General features: G+C 53.1%; 1 protein-coding gene across 1 annotated transcript in view; it reads left to right on the top strand.

Moving 5' to 3' along the window:
• Positions 1–5: 5 nt before the first annotated feature.
• The window catches only part of ALPK3 (alpha kinase 3), a gene marked incomplete at its 5' end in the record, with an annotated part of 46,667 nt that continues 24,374 nt past the window's right edge, over positions 6–22,298 (top strand). Inside the window, 5 exons of the mRNA XM_034668888.1 lie at positions 6–100; positions 5,155–5,193; positions 8,597–8,718; positions 19,644–19,761; positions 20,348–21,575. Of these exons, the coding sequence (XP_034524779.1) occupies positions 6–100; positions 5,155–5,193; positions 8,597–8,718; positions 19,644–19,761; positions 20,348–21,575 (1,602 nt within the window). The remainder of the gene's footprint in view (positions 101–5,154; positions 5,194–8,596; positions 8,719–19,643; positions 19,762–20,347; positions 21,576–22,298) is intronic.

The raw sequence follows: 22,298 nt of genomic DNA, 5'->3' as shown, positions 1-22,298 counted from the left end.
GGCGGTCCGGGGCGGGGGGCGACGGCGAGGACGACGGGCCGGTGTGGATCCCCAGCCCGGCCAGCCGCAGCTACCTGCTCAGCGTGAGGCCCGAGACCAGGTGAGTGGCGCGCCTCGGGGCGGGCCGGGCCTGCGGGCGGAGGCCATGGCGACGCCCTCGAGGGCACCCTGGCGCCCTCCTCCCGAGGCCCGGGGCCTGGCCGGGCGCAGTGGCCCTCGGGCCCGTCTCGGCTCCTCCTGACCCCTCAGGGCCTGCGGGGCCTCGGGCCTCTGGCAAGGCGAGGCTCGAGAGAGGAGAAGGGCCCACTCCGGGGTGATTCCACAGGGGCCTGAAGGCCTTCCTTATCTCCCCTACCTCGCTCCCGTCCCCTGGTCCCATCGGCTCCCTCACCCCATACTCAGCTACTCCCTGGCCTCGGATTCCACAGAGAGCGATAAGGAAAGCCAGAGTGGCTGAAATTCCTCCCCGGCTGGAAGGGAGGGGCAGAGCATTGGCGGGGTAGGGGCATAGTGGGAGTGGGGGCGTTGGGGGGGGACCACCCCGAGTGGGGGCTACTTAGCTCACGGGGGTGGTGGTAATGGGAGGTTCACCAGAAAGAAATAAGGTTCTTATTTCTGTGCAAATAAAGTTCTCCCTCTAGGCCTAAGGGGCTGTGGTCTTCCCCAGGATCTTTGTGGGGGCTGGTGAGGTGCAGGGGTGGGATGAGGTGCTGGTTGGCCCTGTCCGAGGAATCAGAGTTTGCGGTTCTGAGGGAGCCAAGTGCCCTGCCCCGTTTGGGGGAGTGGGATGCCAAGGGAGGGGTCCAACTGCTGAGCCCTGTACTTCTCTGCCAAGAATTAGAGGTGTGGTTGCTTGTCTCAGGAGCTAGACTACCCACAGATACAAGACACACAGATGGTCAACAGAGAGGCCTAGGCGCTGGGAGGCACCCAGACACCCAGACACACGTGCACTGCCACGGAGACGGGCATTTCCTGCCCCCTCTGGGCAGCTCCGTTTCCCTCCAGCTCTGGAGCCTGTTTTCCAAAGGGAACTGTGATGGTTGGCTGTTGGGATAGTGGTTGCATCCCAGCCTCAGAGCCCGGGCTCGTTGTGGGTTATGCGGAAAACAGCCACTCATTTGAGACGCTGTCTGGGGACCTCTTGTCCTCCGTTCCTAAAACAGCACAAAAACAGGCATCAAGGACATTCAGGAAAAGTCCCAGGCACTTCCTCGTGAATTGGCTGAGTTCTGTTGACCTTGGAGTTGGAAAAGTTCAAATGTAACCGGAACCGGTTTCTGCATAAAACTCGTCAAATGGTGTCACATGTCTGGGGCAGGGCTGAGGGCTGGTGTTAGTGACTGAGTCAGACTGGACATGGCCTCTGGCTGCCAGGAAAGAATGCCCCTTCCTCCAAACCCTTGGCTCTATGGAAAAACTGGAATGAACCTTGGGCATTTGTTCCCGTCTGTGGTGAAGCTGACTGCCTTGTAGGAGCCTCACACTTGTCTCACACTTGTCACAGCGACTCGCCTGGGCTTTGCCTCCTGCATCTGGCCTTTGTCAATACCAGCAGAACACACAGACGAGAAGCAGCGATGGAGGGAGGGAAGCAGGGGTGGCTTGAAAACCAGGCAGAATGGGGCAGGCAGTGGATCTGGACTGGGAGAGAACAACCTGGCGAGCAGACAGCTACCTGGCTGAGCAGTCGTGTGGTAGACGATTTTTAATTGCTTACCTGATGAGCACAAAGCAGTGTCCCAGCTAGAGAACTGCGGGTGGGAGGGAAGCAGCCGGTCCAAGTCCCCTTGCACCTAAGTGCAAATACTCTTAGAAGGACACTCATTTCATCAGGGGCTTGGAGGAGGCAGGGCTGGGGCAGTGGGAGAGGGGGCTCTGTTTTGCCCCTGCCGGCTGGCTGCAGAACCCCACAGGTCCTCAGGGACAAGGAGGGCGAGATTTATCTCACATCTGGAAAAGCCTCTGGCCAAAGAGGGGGAAATGATTCCCAGTTCCCTAGCAAGGCCTGACTCTTGCGTTAGAGCAGGCAACCATGCAGTCTTCTGTCCCTCACAACAGCCTGACTGCCTGTGGGGATGGGACGAGGGCCCAAGAGATGAAGGAGAAAGAGGGTCCCTTGAGGACTTTGCCAGCTGTCCTTGGCTCCAGCCCAGATGAACCCTGACTATCCCAGAGTCCTGACTGAGAGGCAAGTTCTTTTCCACTCACTCTGGGCTCCAACATTTTCTGGGCCTACCTCTCTGCATTGGAGCTCACGAGGCATCATTCTCAGGGGCCCAGTGTTGATGGGCTGCCTCTGGGAGCTGATGGACAGCTGGGCTGGGGGCTGAGCCACCAGAAGCCTTGGCCCAGGTCTAGAACCTGGCTCCCCTTGCCTATCTCCCCTCGCCTAACTGCACGGCCCTGAGGTGGTTTCCAGACTGTAGTCAGCTCAAGGATATTTCCAGCGCCCACTGGGGTCAGAGGTCCATTGTGCAGATAGTCCCAGCAAACTGTAGGTGCAGCCTCCTAGCACATCCACCCTCTGGGACCTCATCCCTGTAGGAAGGTGGGGCATGGGGACTAGAGTAGGGTAAGGAACTACAGTTGGGTGGAGGGACACTCAGAAGTTTCAGAAGTCCCTGCCCCCTCATTTCTTGGAGACCCTGGCCCACGTGGGCTCAGAGGAGCTGCGGAACCTATGATACTTACCACAGACAGCTTTGGAATACCTCTTCTGTACTGCTTGGGTCAGGTAGGCTCTCTCAGACTTTCAGGGAAACTGAGTCATCAGGTTAGGACTTTCCAAGGGCCTTTTATGTCCCAGAATATATGAAGAATGGGAAGAATGGGCATATGGGAGACCCTGGCTTCCACAGCTAGTTCTGGCTCCCTCCAGGCTCACTTTCCTGCTTTACCAAGAGACCTTTCCATCCTGGGCCCTGAATTCCCATTTTATACAATGAAGGTGGCATTAAGAACTCTTTTAGGCCTTTCTGCACCAACGTTTGATGCCCTCAGATTCTGACCCCCTCACCGTCAGTAAAGGGAGGTGCTCCTGCCTGGGTGAGATCCTAAGCCTAGCCTTGGCCCTGTCAGCAGGGCATAGGCAGAGCTCCCACCCGCTGAAGACAAGGTGCCTCCGTGGCACAGGACTCCTCCTGACCTGGCTAATGGGGGAAGGGTGAGGCCTAGAGGAAGCAGGACAGGGGACAGAGTGGCATAAGCAGCTCTAGAGAGAGCCAGGGTGGGGTCGCTATCCCGGCTCAAGGTCTTATCTACTTGCAGGTGGCACCTGTCATTTTCCTCTTGGAATTAGAGAGCTGATTCTCTCCCTCTCCTTCCCAGGGAAGAAATCCAGACCCAACAGAGGAGAACTCTCTCAATTACGAGGAGAAAGGCAAAGGAAGTTCATGGTCAGGAAAGGATGGAGTTGGTCAGTGTCTGGGAACCATGCCCACCGGCCTCCAGAGGATTTTTAAAGCTCTGAGCAAAGGCAGCTGCTTCCTTGCTCTTCCCATCTTCTCTGGAGCAGCGGCTCCCTCTGGGGGGCACCCTTCCTGTTTGAAAGATGCTCTTGCATACCCTCTCTCTTCCTTCTTTCTCTCTCTCTCTCCCCTCCATAAAACAGCTGTTGAATGCCCGCTGTCTGCTGAGCACTGTGCTGGGAGTAGGAAAGCTACAAAAAGAGCTAGGTCTGAAGGCGGGGCGGACAGGGGTTAGGTGAGCAGAAGGAAGGAGCAAGGGCCTTCCAACCAGGAGGACGGAAGTATGGGCTCAGAAGCCAGGAGTGGACATGTCCATGGCAGTTAGGGACACGTCTGGTTCCAGGGGAATGTGGGTGTTGGGAAGTAGAGAACCATGGTTGTAGTGGGGGTATGAGCTGATCGGGGAGGGCCTGAAGTGCCCAGTTAAGGAGTTGAGACTCAGCGGGGAGATTGTCGCATCTTTTTCAGGGAAGTGGTGTGATATGGGGGGGTGAAGGAGGATGGGGCTGAGGTGGTCATCAGATATGGAGCCATGGGGGTCTAGATCAGGACACAACAGCAGGAGTAGCGAGAAAGGGAGAAAGAAGGGCCACGAATTGTTGACCGGCGGGACTTGGGAGCTGGAGGAGAGGGAGGAGTTCGAAGTAGATTTACAGTTTGGAGCTCGGGAGGAGGCTGGAGGTGGCCACGGACCCAGGAGCCCTGGACTGGAAGCCGTGTTTTGAGGCAAAGGAGGGGTTTGGGGTTTTGGTTATAAAGGGACAGGCTTTCTTGTGGTTGGAGAAGTAGACACGAGGGCCGCAGAGCAGGCTGAGCTGCTGGTCACAGAGGGAGAGCTATCCCAGTAGGGCCAGCTGAAGGGGGTCAGTATGGAGGGGGTGGCCCCAAGGTCTCCCAAAGGGCTGTGGGACAGTGGTCCTAGACTCCCATGAGGTGTCCGTGTTAGGAAAGGTGGAGGGAGAAGCAAGTGGGGTGGTGTCGCTGTGTGGGTCCTCAGCCCCCAGTGGCCAGTGTAGCCCCCAGCTACTGTCCATTTTGAGCTGCCCCGGGCAGGAGGGGTGATTGGGGCCTGTAGGCATAGTGGGCCTTGTGCTGGTCTGACCGAGCCGGGTGCCTCATGGCTCCTGCTGAATTAACTGCTTTGTTTTTCTCCTCCTCTTCTCTCTTCCAGCCAGTTTGCCTTGTGTGGCCCCTTTAACCATACTTTAACCTATCAATGGGTGTTCTCCAAGCCACCTGTGTCCTTCCCAGCGTGGTAGTGGATTTCTAGGAATGGGGGCTCTTCTCCCCCAAAAGGCCGAGGGTTGAAGCAGGAGCTGCCCCCAGGCTGATGTGTTGTGGGGTGGGGGCCGTGCCAGGCAGCCATGAGCCCCTCTCTGGGGGCCAGTGACCCAAGTGCCTGGGACACATTTTTCTCAAAGCGCAGCCCCAAGGGGCCTCCTTCCCACCTAACCATCCCCCTGGACTCTGCCGCACTTAACGAGCTCTCGGTTTCAGATGCACTGGTGTCTGATGGTGAGGCCACTTGCTAACCGGAGCAGGCCAACTAAGACAGCTGGTCCCTTTTAATAGAAAGGCCTTGGGCCCCAGATGGTGGCCAATTAATACTCTACAGAATGTTGTTGGTTTCGCCTCCTTTCCTTGCTTTTTGGGCCTAATGATTCCATTTGCTGTTTTCGCTTAGCTTATCAAGCAACCGGTTGTCTCACCCCAGCTCTGGAAGGTAAACGCACATTGCATTACATTTCTCTGACTGCTTTTTTTTCTTGGGTCTGGGCATTGAAGGGCCTCGGGGTGACAGCTTGTGCACTAACGGGGCTGCATGGGGTGAGGGGAGGGCTGGAGGGCGGCGGGCGGGGAGTGTGAGAGGGCACTCTTGTGAGCACGGGTCTCGCAGGGACCAGAGTTGATTTCTGCATGGACCACCGAAAGGCTTCCGGGGACCCAGAAACAGGCAAGGCTTCCTGAGGTGCCTGCTGCCATGTCTCTGTGCCCCCGGGAGAGGCACCACGGGGCCCAGACAGGAGCCACCAGGCATGGGACCCACTTCCCAATCCGAGGTCTCCACGATGTTTGTAATCCCATGTCTAGGTGGGACACCTTATGGTGGATCTTCTGACGGTGGTGCCTGCCCTACATGGTCCCCCCAGTCCCTTAAGTTCTTCTACCACCTCCTTCTCTCATTCCCCTCTCCTTCAGCTCTCTCCACCACCGTGCGCAGGACTGTGCACTCTGTGAGGGCAGGGAACGCCTCGTTAGCATAGTCCTGCACTCGCTTGTTCTCGGACTGTGCTTCAGAGGCAGGGCAGGACCTGAGCAGACCCACGGTCGGTTGGGGTGCACCCATGGAATGCCTGTCCTCTTGCCTCCCAAGCTGGGGACAGCTTTTTACTGCTGGCTGAGCTGACTTTTATAATCAAAGTGGGAACATTTCCTGGCTCTCTCCCCCCACTTGGGCCTCATCCAGACTCTGGTGGATTTGGGGAGAGTTGCCTACAGTTTCTTTACACAGAGAAAGATTCCTGAGTAGCCAGCTGGCCCCCCAAATAGCTAACAATGCCTACAAGCACGATTAGGACCTACCATATACGTTCCCTTTGATATAAGAGAGCGCTGAGGAACCTTTGTTCTGGGTTGGTTCAGGGTCTGCAGGGGTGGAAGAGAAGGCATCACAAACAATTCTAAGTGGAGTGCTAAGTGCTAAAAGAGAAAGGACCTTCGGCGTTTATTTAAAGCAAGGTAAAGAACCAAACCTGAGAGCAGAGTTAAGTTCCTTTGAACACCACGAAAGCCAGCGATTCTGGTATTCCTTAGAAACACACGATGAGGCTGTGATATCCTTATGAAGTCACAGAGTTGGAAAGCCTTGGAGGTGTCCGGGTGGGACCAGACCGTTTCCAGATGTGTGGACTTCTGGCTTTCCAGGACCCTGGAAGCAGCTCATTCACAGTCCGTCAGAGTGGTCTGGAGGAGGGGGACAGAAAGTGGGTGACATGCAGTAGATAACGTATGCAGGACTCTCCCTGTCTCCCCTAATGCACCCCAGACCCACCTCCCAGAGGGCTTTCGGCTAGCCATGCCTTTGAACAGTCATGTATGATTTTCCCATGCAAGCATTTTCTATAATGTAGCTTAGAACCCTAGTGTGGGAAGTTGGAGAAGATGAGTGTTCTTTCCTGCTCAAAGTCAGTAACTAGCTGTGGCTGGATTATCTAGCATGAGCACGGCCTCTGCACATTTTCCTCGAAGCAGAATTTCCCCCATCTTCTCGCGGCAGTCCATTTCCAGTAGCTTATTTCCTTAGACTCATCCAAGCAGCTCATCCTTACGAGCCTAAGCTGAATATTGGCTCCCGGCTCGTGGTCATGAGTAAGATAGGGTTCAGGTTATGGAGGGAGGACCGAATGAGGGATGTTTTGAATTAGATGCAACATCACGGAAGTCCAATTCCTCTTGGCCCAGCAGTTTCTTCTGGCAACTGGTGGCTGGGAGTTGGTATGACCCAAAGTCAGAAATTTGCTCTTAGTGCGAGACCAGCAAGAAACATTTTCATGTTCTCTTCCTGAGTGTCAGGGAGTTGAAGGACCCTCTATTCCTGAGTCAGTGAGAGGAAAAGGACAAGCCGTGTATGAGAGAGGAGTTCTAGATGACAGTGTCACAGGGAGTGGCCTAGAAGCCTGGTTGCAGACCCAGTTCAAGTGTTCAGGTGTGTGAGAGTTTAGGGTCCCCTTTCTGGGCAGCCTTTGTCAGGGAGGGCTCCTGTCAATGCCCCAAGGGCCCAGGCATCTGCATTCCTGTGGAGACACCACAGCTGGAGCCCTGTTGGTCCAGAAGTATTCCCTGATTCCAGACGCTCTTCCTGGGATAGAACCTTTCTCCTCAAACTCAAGTCCAGAATGACATGCCCAGAAACGATGAGCTGAATGTGGAAGCTCTCGCCACAAAGCACAGGGTTGTAGCCCCTTGTTGCTGCACTCCCACAGATCCTCCCCGGACCCCTGGTGGAGAGGGCTCGAGCAGACACGCATTGCCTGGGTGCCCGCCCCTCCTCCGAGGCACGGAGAAAGGCAGACCCTCCTGCTTCTGTTCACTTCTCCCCTCACGGTGCTCACTGCTGCTCACGGTGGGCTGTGTGAGTAGGGAGGGGGAGGGCTGGGCACGGCTTGGGCACCAGACAGCCTGGCTGTGTGGTTACGCTTCACGCCTAGGGACGCATTGTGTCTCTGCTGGCCCATGAGAGGGTTTGGCATGGTGGTTTGCTTCCTGTGCCCAGGAAGGAGAGGACTACATGCTAAGCAGTGTCAGCGAGTCCGTGCTGGACTCAGTGAGGCTGCAAATGCCCTTGAATTCTGGGCAGTAGACTGTCACAATGAACTCAGAGTCCTGGCTTTTGCAGGGATGGATCTATGTATGGTTTGGCAGTTGTGCTGGTTGGTCTTAGGCCTGGCGGCCGTGTATTCACTTGAGCACGTGGTACCCAGGCACCCAAGAGCAGACTCTCTTTTCTGATCCCCTACGATTAGAGTCCACCTTTGGATCTAGACCCCTGGCATTGGCTGGCTCATTCTTTGTCTACCATGGTCTTATGCTCATAAATTTGGGGGCTTTTCTTCTGAGCCCAGACATTAGGAGTGGCACCTGAACTGTGTATCCTTGAGAATTGACTGGTTTTTCCCTCTTTGGCATGAATGGAAGCTCTGCTGTGCTGGGGTCTCTATCTCTGAGGCTGGACCTATCTGTATGTGTGCCACCCCCATGCACGAGCTTTCCTGGAGATAAATGGTAGAGAGTAAAGCAAGGGCCTCCAATAAGGATGGGAAGGGGACCCTAGGGCTGGTGGTTTGGCATGCTGAGGAGCCTGGCCCATGGTCAGAAGCCTGCCTATTGTAATGGGTCTGGATCAGGATTCCATTCCGCCCCTCTGTACCATCCCTGCCCCCAACCTGGCCGAGAGATCTGACTCCCTTGAAGAAAGACTTGCTCAGGTACTGGAGCCATGCCACAGGATGATGGATGGATATGGTAAGACTTAAGTTGCTTTGGACAACACCAGTCCAAACCGGGCAATACCAGATATCTTGGTGGGTGGGGGAAGGCCACTCTGAAAAGTTCTTTGCCTCTCCTAGGAGCACCTTCTGCTCCATCATTGCTCAACTCACAGAGGAGACCCAGCCACTATTCGAGACCACACTCAAGTCCCGTGCTGTGTCTGAGGACAGTGACGCCAAGTTCACCTGCATCGTCACAGGTAACAAAGCCATCTGTACAATCCGCACCAGGATCACTGCACAAAGGAGGGTCCCAGGGGGCCATGGGGACAGGCATGGAAGGGGTTGGCTGTGTGAGCAAAACGGTGCAAGTTCACATTCGTTTCCTTAGCTTTCCGTCCAGTTTAGTCTCCCTGTGTGGGCTGGGGTCCCTTCTCCTCCATTCTGGAGCCACATACACACCCTGCTCTTCTTCAAAACCCGTCTTCAGTAAAGATTCTTTTCCCTCGGGCAAACATATATGACTAGTGAATCTCATTTGCAAGGAAAGAAAATTGAAACAGGTTTTTGAGGCCATCTCCCTTAAATATCCCCATTTTAGAGTTGAGCGGTTCGAGGCTTGTGAGTGTCAAGCCTCAGAGACTGTGATGTATAGTGATTCTGACTGCAGACCCAGGAGACAGACCTCCTGGCTGGATTGCTGATTCGTCCCCTTTCCAGTTATGTGATAGGGAAGAGGTTGCATAACCTTGCACGACCTCACAGTGCCTCATCTGTAAAGTGGGCATGATAACAGCATGAACCTCAGAGGGTTATTGTGAGACCGAATGCAAGCATTCGGAATAGTGCATTCGGAATAGTGCCTGGCATATAGTTAGTACCATGTAAGTGTTAGAAATGAAGATGACTATTATTTGCATTTCACTGAGCTCCATGGTGGGATTTGGCACAACAGGAAAGAGAGTGATACTCCTTGGGAGGGGAGGGTGGTGTAGTGGGAGTACTGGAAAGCCGGCCCTGAGCATGGCCTCGCCTCCAGACCTCCTGTCGCACAAGCCTGACCCGCTTGTGGGCCTGCAGGACTGCCCCTCCCAGCCGTGCAGCCATCAGACCAAGGGGCCCAGGTCAAGCTTCCCTCCGAGAGCCCATTCCACCCCCTCCCCCCCGGTAAACCAAGGGCATTGGTGGTTTTCCAGCTGTGACATGCCCTGATTCTGGGAGACCTGTCCGCCCAGCCATCTAAACAGCTTCTCTGGGACTGGGTTCCCCCAGGCAGTTCTCACCCTTACCCAGAACCCTCTGAGCTCCAGGCTGAGAACCCTGTCTGTTCCAGGGGACGCAGACATCTGCCTGTATACCTTACCTTTGTGAGGCATAACACATTTTGCAACATTCATCTGTTTCCATTGTCATTGGATTCTTACAAAACCTAGTGAAGTAAGTGCTATTATTAGTCAAATTTTACAGAGAAGGAACCCAAAATAGGTTAACTGACTTGCCAAAGTCTACAAAGCCGGTGAGGAGGAGACAGTACTTCTGCTCTCTGTAGCATCTGAGGCTGCTTGCTTATGCCTGCGTTGTGACTGTGGCACTAACAGTTTCCTGGAAGAACCTGGCTCTTTCACAAATCTTTTACATAAGTTATTTTCCCTTTATAGAAAGTCCTTAACCCATCTTTTTAAAGGAAATTACTTTTTATTTGATCAAATTAATACATGCACATAATGTAAGTCTTCAAAGTGTACTAACAGGCATGTATCAAAGTACAGCAGTTCACCTTTCCCACCAATTTGTCTTCCCAGAAGCAATCTTTAAGCTATTATTGGATACATTTAGCTATTTCGTGTATACATTTTCACAGTGCTGAGTAATAATGTGACTGTTGCTAACTTTTGAGCCTTAGGGTTTTCATGCTTGCTGGTCTTCCTGTTACAGTGGATAGAGAATGAGCTCTCTCTAGCTTCATTTTCTCTGTTTCTCCTCATTTATCTTCTCAATATAGTGATATCATAATTTTTGCTTAAATCAAAATTTACTGTTTACCTTAGTTCCAGGCAATATTATTCATAACTGAAGATTGTAGTATACTATGATTATATTTCTTTCTCCTGTTTTTACTCGTCAGTATTTTCTTTAATTTTTTCTTTTTTCATTTAATTTATATTTATTTATTTATTTAATTTATTTTTGCTATCTATTGCTAAATTTTCTTATCCCATCCAATAGCCGCTTACTACAGTTTCCTACAAGGTCACTGCCATCAGTCCTCCTGTTAGCTGCTTTCCTTGGAGACATCTCACTTGGAGATCTCTGTTCTTCTCTCTGAACTGGTAGCCTTTTAGGCCAGATACACAGCTGTTATCCTGGGCTTTCTCTTTGCCTTTCCCCTGGGTTTGATTCAGTTTCCTGGATCTCATATGGTCCTTTTTCTTGGTTTATTCTCTGGCTTTATTGAACCACGTCCTTCAGTAGTGTCATCATGTGAAAAAGACATTCTGCCAGAGATGGTATGACAACAGGGGACATTGTGATGACAAGCTCTCCACCTGTCTCTCCTCTGAGCCTTTCAGCTCCAGTGTGATTTAGTTGCTTTCTGCATCTGATGCATGGTTGGCATCCTGGGATCTCCCTTTACCATCATCCTACACATTCCCTTTACCTCTCTCCTGTGATGGATTTCCTGGTTTTTATAGTCCACGTTTTTCTTTTTCTTGATTTACATTCTTGTTTTCATAGCTTCCTACGCAGAGTATGTGGGAAGTAAATGTTAGACAACTTCTGTCTGAAAATGGTTTTTCTTGTTTGTTTGTTTTTTGTTTTGGGGGGTTTTGTGCGTGTGTGTGTGTGTGGTTTTTTGTTGGTGCTGGTGGTGGTTGTTTTTTATTTTACTCTTGATGGAGAGTTTGGCTGGGTATAGAATTATAGAATTCTAAGTTGAAAATAATTGTCCTTGAGAATTTTGAAGACAATGCTGCATTGTCGTCTTGCTCCCAATGTTAGTGTTCAGAGCAGAAAGACGGTTTGACTCCTCATTCTTTGCAGGAGACTGTTTTGGTTCCCCCCCTCCCCTGAAGCGTGTAAGAATGTTCTGATATTTCATAATGATGTATCTTGATATGGGTGTCTTTTCATCCTGGGACGTGCTTGGACTCTTTCAATCTGGTAACTGATGGCCTCTAAGTCTGGGAAATTTGAGATTATTTTGATGTTGGTTTGTTCCTGCTGTTTCCTCTGCTCCTTCTTTCTGGAACTCTCGTTATGTGGATAACCACTCCCCTGGACTCATTCTCTTATCTTCTTTTCTTTTCTTCCCCTTTTATCTATTTGTCTTTTTGCTCTGCTTTCTAGGAGATTTCCTCAGTGTTATCTTTCCACTCTTCCACTGGGTTTTTAATTTCTAAGAGCTCCTTAAATTTTTTTTTTCCTGTAGCATCCTGTTCTTCATAAATGTAATATCTTCTCTTAGCTCTCTGAGACTAATAATGATAGTTTTCTAAAAGTTTTCTTCTCCCTGCATAGCTTGAGTTCCTTCCAATTTGCTTTTTTAAAATTTATTTAATTGTTTGGTCCTTAATCTTCTATGTATAGGCTTTCCTCAGACACCTAGGGATCTTTGGCAGTCAGATAATGGTTAAAAGTGGAGACCAAAAAGCTGGTTGTCAGTTCTGAGCAAGCAGGAAGGGCCTGAAAACTTGGGGCTTCCTTGTATGGTGATCTGGCAGGCACTGTTGGAACTGACAAAGTAAGTTTCTTTAATTCCTTCATCTTGGGCTAGCTAGAGTCCCTAGTGAATACTCTTCTCAGGTCTTATCTGGAGGGTGAAGATTTTCTGGGAGCTATGCAGAGGATAGGGTTGTCTGGGCTCTCATCAGAGAGCATTTATTTTATGCATATTGTTACTACATTTTTATTTTATGCATACGTTTACTACATTTTTCTGTTTCCCATAGAGTAGTTATGCCCTCAGCTGTTCTGGCTTATCCTTGGGGTAAACTTTTACCTTTCCAGAAAATCATCCTCACCTTTGGCCATGGGGGTGGGGGGTGGGTGGGAAGGAGAGTTACCTAGTGGTATGGAGGGGGTGAGGGGATCCAGAGATCTGATGGTTTTTCACACAACTTATAACCTCTCCTCCTTTTCCTTTCCCCTGAGTGTTTGCCAGCAATTATGCCTTTTGGAGGATTTTCCAGTGTTCAAAGGGTAGCTCTCAGTTCCCCCACTGCCACCTTAGGGTTCAGCTGTCCTGGGTCTGCTGAGCCTGTTTCCACTGTCCATCAGCTTTCCGACTTTCAAACTACTGTTCCTCCTATTGCTTGCCTCATCTGTTCTCCCCTTCCCTGTGGTTTTATATATTTTAATTAAAAAAATCTCTTTAGAGTAATCATAGTGGAGAGTGATAACAGGCGATGTGCTCATTCTGTCTTTTTCCCTAGAAGGCTATCCTTTGCTGGAAAATTCCTTCTCATCTTTCAAAGCCCAACCCAATGGCTTATCCTCTAGGACATCATCTCCAGCACTTCCACAGAAATCTCTAGCTGCGCCTGGTCTCTCTATTCCTCCAGGAGGACTGTAAGATCTGCGAGGATAGAGCGCAAACCTGGCACACGGTCCTCTCTGGAGCGAGCACAAAGAAGGCGCTCAGTACCAATTTGCCAAATGCCTATTTCTTTCAGCTGCAGCTGCTGCTGGGGCCGTGGGCCACCTGAGGGGGCAGGCATCAGGCACAGGTCTCCCTTCTCTCCCTCTTCCTTTCTACCCTTCATAGCCACGGACTCTGAGAGCAGTGTTGGAAACAGAATCTTGGGGCGTTTTATTCAATACCTCCAATGTCATTATGAAGCTTTGCCCTGTTTTAAGCCCAACCCAAAGGAGCAAACCTTTATCCCTCAGTTGAGATAACACCCATGTCTCATGATGGCCAACCAGGGCCACGGGCTTCTTTCTGCTCAGGAGGACCCGCCATGCTCGGGTCTACAGCACTCCCACGTGGGGCTGTAAGATTTCCAGGGCTCTAGGTATCACTAACATCCCTACCTCAGTCCCTGTTGTACCTAACTTCCTCCTCCCCTCTTCTTACCCCCCCCCCACACAAAAACTCTCAGGTCACCTGAGTTTCATGGAGTAGATTAAGGAGGAGGTCTCTGCAATCACCACAGTACGCTGTCAATAAGCCATTTCCAGTTAGCAAGGAGAGAATGCAGACTGTATGGGGAAGAAAGGGGTAGGGGGTAGGGGGATGCAGAAAAATCAGAGAACAAAGGGAACAGGAGCTGGGTCTCCTTATCTGGAGAAGTAGATGGTAGATAGATCTATGGCTGAGACTGGCCTCCACGTGAGACTTGCGTGGTGATCCCAGCTTGTGTCTGTGGAGATAAAAGGACCACATGTGTCTGTCTTCCTCCCACCCTGCTGGTAACATTCCTTAAGCTAGACTGTGATGAGTCAGCCCCATCAGGGCCCTGCCAGGAGCAGGTGATGCTTTCTGGTGGGTCAGAACCTAGACCACGTGAGGGAGAGGAGTCTGTGCCGGTTCTCCTGCTGGCTGAGCTCTGAGAGAAGTCCTTGGGGTTTTGGAGAAGGAATACACAACCCTGAGGCTCTCGCCTCTTAGAGGGGGTGAACGGCGGATAGCAGGCCTTGACTCAGACTTCCGGCTGCTGTCTTCCCCAAGGGCTCCTTTGGCCAAAATGCTACTGTCCTCCTTGAGTTTGCCTATCTTTGTCCAGCATGGCGGCCGCATTCCCCCACGCTCCTCAATCTTTGTGGATTCCGTGTTGGGGTGTGTGCGTGTATGTGCGCATAGACGTTGGGGCAGGAGGAGGAAGCAGCAGCAAGCCGCTGGACAGCGACTGAGCCTTTAGACAGAACCAAGTTCCTGAAAAACACCTTTCTTAGAGAAATAAGTCTACTATAATGAATTCTGGGAATGGAAACTTACTTATTGGTCCCAGAATCTTCACCAGAAAAAGCATCGGTAAAAGGAAAAGGAAGCCAGGTGCTTTGTGACTCTACCTAAGTCACTTCACTTCCAGAGCCTTATCTTCCTTTTGTATGAAACATAAATTAAAACCCCGAGCTGCCTGTTTTATAGAAGAGAGGGATTTGAATTGGGGTCTTCTGCATATCATTAGCTAGATGATTTGGGGCAGAAGTCTTAATTTCATGGGCCTTGAATTCCTCTTCTTTTTTTTTATTTTTAAGATTTTATTTATTTATTTGATATATAGAGAGAGAGCACAAGCAGGGGGAGCAGGAGAGGGAGAAGCAGGCTACCAGCTGAGCAGGGAGCCCAACACGGGGCTCGATCCCAGGACCCTGGGATCATGACCTGAGCCGAAGGCAGACACTTAACGACTGAGCCACCCAAGCGCCCCAAATTCCTCTTCTTTAAATTGGGGATTAATAACAGTACATTCCTTGTGGGATTTTTGTGATGATTACATAATACAAGAAAAATATTCAGCTCAGTACCTGGCATATAGTGAGTCTTCAGTAAGTGTTAAGAATTGTTCTCACAGGATCGTGAGGAAGGCCAGACGAAAATGTATTTGAAAGCCCTTTAAAAACTCTACATTGATATTCATCATTATTGATCTCTACCATCCAAGCTTCTCAAACTGGGGACGGTTGGGACAAGGCTGCAAGTCCCCGAGCTGGGTTCCAGACTCAGGCCTGCTGGCTGTGAAGCAGAGGTCTTGGGGGGAAAAGGGAAGGGAGAAGGGGGAAGGGGGGAAAGCTAGAGGCTGCGGGACCACTGTGGGCTCTCCTGGCCAGAGCTGAACGAGTGTGCACACCTGCTTGTGGGCGCACACGCACGGGCAGACCTGTGTGTGCAGCTGCAAGTGAAGGACCTTTCCTGCTTTTGTGTGTCTTAGAACACAGTTTATATTATCCAGGACACAAGGAGATGTTTTCTGTCCAAATAAAAGTGTTTCTAAAACCCACGGTTGCCATGGAGCCCTGAGCAGTCAGGTTGCCCGCCACTTTGTCAAGACGCACCAGAGAGTGGCATGGGGGCTGAGGCCTCAGTCTTGGGGTGGCGGGGTCCCTTCAACATCTCCTTCCTTGCCGCAACTTGTCTGGACTCCGACGCCCTGGACACTGAGGCCCTACTGGGCAGGTCATGGGGCTGGGAGGCTCTGAGAGATGAGCTCATCACACAGGATGGTGAGGACACCTGTGCTGGCCTTGGCCACACACGGTGATGTAACCCGGGGCTTTAGCTCACAGTGGAAACATGGGGCTCGCTTTACAGTCAGGGCTGCCCAGAGTTTGTTCCTGGCTGACTCAGCTGCAGCCTTGCCTCCCTTGCTCCCGGCTCCTGTACGCAGTTCCCCAGCGTGCCCTTTGCTTTCCACCCCCACGCTCTACTGTTACGGTTCCTACGTCAGGCATGCCCTCCCCGTCTGTCTCCTGCTTGTTTGTTCACTCACCGCCCTACTCACTCCTTTACTCACTCATCCATCACGGTTTCATTAAGTAACTACTATGTGCCAGGCACTGTCTTAGGTGCTGGGGATATAGCAGTAGAGAAGATAGGGTTCCTGCCCACGTGGGACGTGGGTCTAGGAGAGACAGACAGGGACACAGTTCACTACAGTAGCATGATTCGTGCTGTGAAGGGGGGGTGCAGGCACTGAACTTTACTTTTTCTGAAATTCTGCCTGCCCTTGGCCAGTTCAAATGCCACTCACGCCATAAAGCCTTTCCTGGTATCCTAGCCAGAAGTGTTGCTCCCTTCTCGGCACCCTGAGCACTTAGTGTATTCATCTATAAATATTTAATGAGTCTTGGTTCCAGACCAGGCACTATTCTAGGAACTGGGGACACAGCAGTGAATAACACAGATAAGTCATGAACCAATGTTCCACTGGGGGTTGGAGAGGATGCACGTCGTGTAACAAACTCTGCGGTGTATAACGTGTCAGATGGCCATGTGTTCTATACACTAAACACGGTGAGAGGGACAGAGGCGCGGGGCAGGAGGGTTCTGTTGTATGCGGGGAGGGAGAGAAGGCCCCTCTGAGGAGGCAACGTGAGGACAGAAAGTGAGGGAATCAAGGTGTGTCCCTCGCACAGTGTGTTAGAAGCGAGCCAGTAAGACCCTGTGGCTGGGGAAGGGGGCAGCGAGCGAGGCCAAGAGTGGTGGGAGATGAGGCAATGGGGTGCAGGGCCCATCAGCAGGGCCTGCATGGAGTAGGGGCTCCTTGGTGTTTGGAGCAGAGGAGTGCCATGACCTGACTTGACTTTAAAAGGCTCATTCTGGCTGCTGTGCGGACAGTGGGCTGCACAGAAGCCAGATTGGGAGTAGTGAGGTCAGCGAGGAGGTTATTATAGAAATTGAGGCATGAGACGATGGTGGAGACTAGTTGGTGGTGGGGAGCGGCAAGAAGTGATCAGGTCCTGGACGTAATCTGAAGGGAGGGCCCATAGGATTGTCTGCTGGAGTGGACATGAGAAAAAGAAAGGAATAAAGGAATACCTCCAGATTTGGGGCCCGAACCAACTTAGAAGGATAAAGTTGTCATGTACCGAGCTATGTGGGAACCGTCCTGGAGAGGACGTGAGGGCCGTGAGGACATTGGCCTGGGGCATGGTAAGTTCGAGACCTGTTAGATCTCCAAGTGGAGGTGTCAGACACAGGGTCAGAATTAGGAACCCGGAGCTGGGGGGAGGTCCGGGCTGGATGGACAAATGTGGGAATCATGAGCATATAGATTTTTAAAGGCCACAGGGCAGCATAAGGTCCTGAGTTATACGGATAGAGAGTGGCAAGCGGTTCTGGGGCCTGAGCCCCGGGGCACCTCACACTCACAGGCCCCGGTGGTGAGGGGGACAGATGAAGGAAATTAGGAAGAGTGGCCCGCGACGCAGGAAGAGTGCTCGAAGGCGTGAGGAGAAGGTCTCAGGAAGCGGGCGTCAACACCGACAGATTGAGTAAGATGAGGCGTAAGAATTGCCAGGAGATTTGGCGACGTGCGAGTCGTGAGTGACCTCCATGGGCACATTCAGTGCTGCGTGCACACAAAAGCCTGGTGGGAGGGGAGGGGTTGGAGACAGAGAGAGCAGGCAGCACCTGCAGAGAACTTTCCTGTGACACTCCTACAGCAGGCTTGTGTGCCAATGGCGGTGATATAACAGAGGGGAACGGTTTGCTGATGCAGGAGAGAGCAGGAATGATTGTCGGAGAGATGTCCTTGGTGAGGCAAGAGGAGATGGGGTCCAGTGAGAGCTTTGGAGAGGCGTGTGGGCAGCAGGTCCGTAGACAGCAGGGGTAGGTGGAGCGGGTGTCCCCTGACTTACCTTTTCTACTTTACTGTGGGTTCCCTGAGAGCAGAGACCCTGCCCGTCAGGCTTCTATAGCTGTAGAATCCTCTCGTGGCACTCAGCACATACTTGATATGTATGTTGGAGGGAATGTGAGCTAAGGGTCTTTGAATTCTGATCCACAGTGCCGATCATTTGGAGTCGGCTTAAGGAATGAAGCAGAATTCACTGGTAAGGCTGGTGGGCCTGTGGGACTGACAAGTAGGGGTCCCTCTGTGCCCAGGCAAGGAGTGGAGCCAGTCTTTGGAAGGATGTTGGGACTGTGTGTCCATCTCCTATCTCTTGTTCTGCCCAGAATATCAACTTCATTTTTGCTTCTCGCTGCAGTCCAGTCCACGTGGAGAACAGGGCTGCAGCCCTTTGAAGTTATAGCTCCAGGGCCAAGGGTAGATTGTCTCTAGGTCCTGATTCCTGAAACCTAGGTCAAATAACTGGACTCGATTAGCTGATTGGGTGTCCATTACTGGACCCATCAGCCATATGGGGACGAAGGCAGGGACATGTGACTTTAACGGTTGGAAGCTCTCCTTGTGGGCAGGGCTGGAAGTCCCCAGAGAGAAGGGGCTGGGGAGACACCTCAGTCCATCCCACAGCAGTGAATGAGTGGGTAGGGAATTGTAGATGGAGGGATGATGGATGGATGGATGGATGGATGGATGGATGGATGGAGGGAGGGATGGATGGAGGGATGGATGGATGGAGGGATGGGTGGAGGGATGGATGGATGGATGGAGGGATGGATGGATGGATGGAGGGATGGGTGGAGGGATGGATGGATGGATGGAGGGATGGATGGATGGATGGAGGGATGGGTGGAGGGATGGATGGATGGATGGAGGGATGGATGGATGGATGGAGGGATGGGTGGAGGGATGGATGGATGGATGGAGGGATGGATGGATGGATGGAGGGATGGGTGGAGGGATGGATGGATGGATGGAGGGATGGATGGATGGATGGAGGGATGGGTGGAGGGATGGATGGATGGATGGAGGGATGGATGGATGGATGGAGGGATGGGTGGAGGGATGGATGGATGGATGGAGGGATGGATGGATGGATGGAGGGATGGGTGGAGGGATGGATGGATGGATGGAGGGATGGATGGATGGATGGAGGGATGGGTGGAGGGATGGATGGATGGATGGAGGGATGGATGGATGGATGGAGGGATGGGTGGAGGGATGGATGGATGGATGGAGGGATGGATGGATGGATGGAGGGATGGGTGGAGGGATGGATGGATGGATGGAGGGATGGATGGATGGATGGAGGGATGGGTGGAGGGATGGATGGATGGATGGAGGGATGGATGGATGGAGGGAGGGATGGGTGGAGGGATGGATGGGATGGGTGGAGGGATGGATGGATGGATGGAGGGATGGATGGTTGGATAGATGGACCGATGTTTGGGTGGATGGATATTTTAGCTGTGTCAGCAAATAATGCCAGCATCTCAGCAACCTGGGATAAAAGAAGGAGGGCTCTTGGTGTTGGGGTACTGGGGGAAGACCTCTGAGGATAGAGCTGTTACCACAGTTGAGAATGTAGATAGGACACTTCAGTATCCTGAAGGAGTGTTCAGGAAGGAGGCTTATTACTCCCAGCCAAGGCTTTCTGGAAGCTTCTTGCTTTCCTGCAAGGAAGTTTCTCCTCCATATTTGCCTTCTAGCTGCTGAAGGGGAACGGTTTTCAGCCTTGACATGGACTTCCTTCTAAACATAAGCAGAGCCAGATGATAGCCCTTTCCTTCCAGCGAGTGGGGCAGGTGGTCTGGGGAAGCCGTGGCATCCTGTTCTCTCCTTCTACTATTTTGGAACTGGTCTTCCTGCAACCCAGTCTCCCGCTTCCTTCTTAGGCTACCCAGAGCCAGAGGTGACCTGGTACAAGGATGACATAGAGCTGGACCGCTACTGTGGTTTGCCGAAGTACGAGATCACTCACCAGGGCAACCGCCACACGCTCCACCTCTACAGGTGAGGGAAAGCGGCCTGCCCCGCTCTCTCCACTCCTGAGCGTCCTGCGGCCCTGCCAGAGGTGGGCTCGGCTGGACACTGGTGTCCCGGCAGGACCTGGGGGTGGAGGCCGGGTCTCTGCTCTCGAGTGGAACCTGCCGGTGGCCTGTTCGCCTGCCAGGGTCTGGGATCTCCTAAGGCCAGGGTGGGAGGATTTCTGACAGCCAAAGAGCGAAACGCAACCAGAGGAGGTCCCGAACCCACAGAAACATTTTCCATGAGGTCAGCTACCGAAAAAAGCTCCTGTGTCATCCTTACTTCACAAGGGGCTGTGTGGGTCACCTGCTTCTGAAGGGAGCGCTCCTGGGCCCCAAGTCTAATCCCTCCTGGAACAGCATGACCTGGGCCAGCTCCCTCCCTGTTGCCAGCCTCAGTTTCCCCCACTGTAATGGGGAGTGTTGGATGTGGTGGCGTCGAGGTGGGGTGTGGCACTCGGAAGGGGGACTCGTGGGGGGCGGGCAGCAGGCCGGTGGGGTGGGGCCGCTCCCCCCTCCCCCCTCCCCCCTCGAAGGACAGGAGAGTCTGCATCTTGTGCTCCTGCATTTAGGTGTCAAGAGGAGGATGCGGCCATCTACCAGGCCTCCGCCCAGAACACCAAGGGCATCGTGTCCTGCTCGGGGGTCTTGGAGGTCGGCACTATGACTGAGTACAAGATCCACCAGCGCTGGTTCGCCAAACTGAAGCGTAAGGCTGCGGCGAAGATGCGAGAGATTGAGCAGAGCTGGAAGCCCAGGAAGGAGGTGGTGGGTGACGCGGACCTACGCAAGCTCAGCCCTGACCGCTTCCAGCGGAAACGGCGGCTGAGCGGGGATGAGGCGTCGGTCCCTGCGCTCCCTGCGAGGGAGGCCAAGGATGGGAACCCCTCGGCGTGGCAGGAGGAAGAGGCTGAGCCCGGCCAGCACCCGGGTTTGGGCCTCATCAACAGTTTTGCTCCTGGAGAGGTGACCACCAACGGCGAGGCTGCCCCCGAGAATGGGGAGGATGGGGAGCACGGCCTGTTGACGTACATCTGTGAGGCCATGGAGCTGGGGCCTCAGCCAGCCCCCAAAAAGGAGTCTGGGGCCAAGAAGAAAAAGAAAGACGAGGAACCCAGGCAAGGTCTACGGAAGCCAGAGTTAGAGAAGGCAGCTCGAAGCCACCATTCTTCGGAAAGCCGCGCCCCTAGTTCAGACAGGCCTGGGACACAGGGGCCCACGGACATGGAGCAGGTCCAGACCCGGCCCAGAGGCAGGGCTGCACGGGGCCCGGGGTCCTCCGGAGCAGAGAGTGCCAGGAAGCCAGCTCCAGCTGTGGGCACTCAAGAGCAGGCCCAGAAGGCCCCGGCCCCAGGCCCTGGCCCAGGCCCAGACCAGCAAGTGTATTTCTCCCTGAAGGACATGTATCTGGAAAGCACCCGGGCGGGCAGGCCTAAGGGGGATGAGGGGTCCCAGACCCCAGGTGGCAGGGCACCTGGAGAAATGTCCTCAGGGAAGGTACCCAGTGAGGCTGGGGGTGAAAGGGGGCCTGTTGCCCCTGGCCAGCCCATGTCCTCGGCCCCCCAGCCAACTAGACCTTTCAACAGGAAGAGATTTGCCCCTCCGAAGCCCAAAGGGGAGCCCACCTCTGACAGCAAGCCCGATTCTTCCCAGAGCCAAGCTCCAGAACCAGGGGTCCAGAGCTCAGGGAAGGCCCCGCCTCAGGCCTCTGCCCAAGTGCCCACCCCCCCTGCCCGTCGGAGACACGGCACCCGGGACAGCTCCCTGCAGGGGCGAGCAGACCAGAGGACTTCAGGAGAGGTAAGTGTGGGTGTTGGGTGCCTGCAGGCTGCTCTGGGAAGCTGACCTCATGGAAACTCTTGCTCCAACAGCTCGGCAGCCAGTGAGCAGGGGGCTATTTATAGAAGGGGGTGAGGTGGTGATGGAGTGCCAGCCAGGAGCAGGGGACCACAGGCCTGGCCTTTGCCCCAGCCAATCTCAGATGCCAGGCATGAGGGCAGCATAGCCTGACTGTGACCCTACCCTCTGACAGCCTGGGAGCTCACGGCCAAGGGGACCGTGCCCCAGAGGGAGGTGGAGGGAGACGATGTTCTCTGGGGAGGGAAGAGCCAGTGGAGGGTCTCCTTGGGGTATACTGAGGCAGCAGTGTTCCACGGGGAGACTGAGGAGCAGGGGTGAGCTGTAGTGTGTGGTGGGTCTCGACCTCGATGCTTAGCAGAAGATTTTTAAAAATATCAACTGTCCAGGAAATTCTGGTTTAATCTGGGTTTTTAATCTAAGGTTTCGGAGTCAGGTGTAGCTATGTGCAAATCTGACTATGCTTAACATCTGGTGATTGGGGTGAGTCGTAAAATCAGAATGAAAATTCTGCCTACTTTCTAGGCTGTTGGGAGAACCTCCCTGCCCCCGGAGGGCCTGGTGCGTGTTAAGAACTAACGAAATGGCAGGAAGAATTAGATGATTACCACGGCGGGGGTAGAGGCCAACTCTTTTACCTGGAAACAGGACGGCCACCATTTCCTG

This window comes from Ailuropoda melanoleuca, chromosome 9 (genome assembly GCF_002007445.2).
Source record: "Ailuropoda melanoleuca isolate Jingjing chromosome 9, ASM200744v2, whole genome shotgun sequence".
Lineage (NCBI taxonomy): Eukaryota > Metazoa > Chordata > Mammalia > Carnivora > Ursidae > Ailuropoda > Ailuropoda melanoleuca.
The sequence above is the reverse complement of the archived record's forward strand: the minus strand, read 5'-3'. Positions and strand labels throughout refer to the sequence as shown.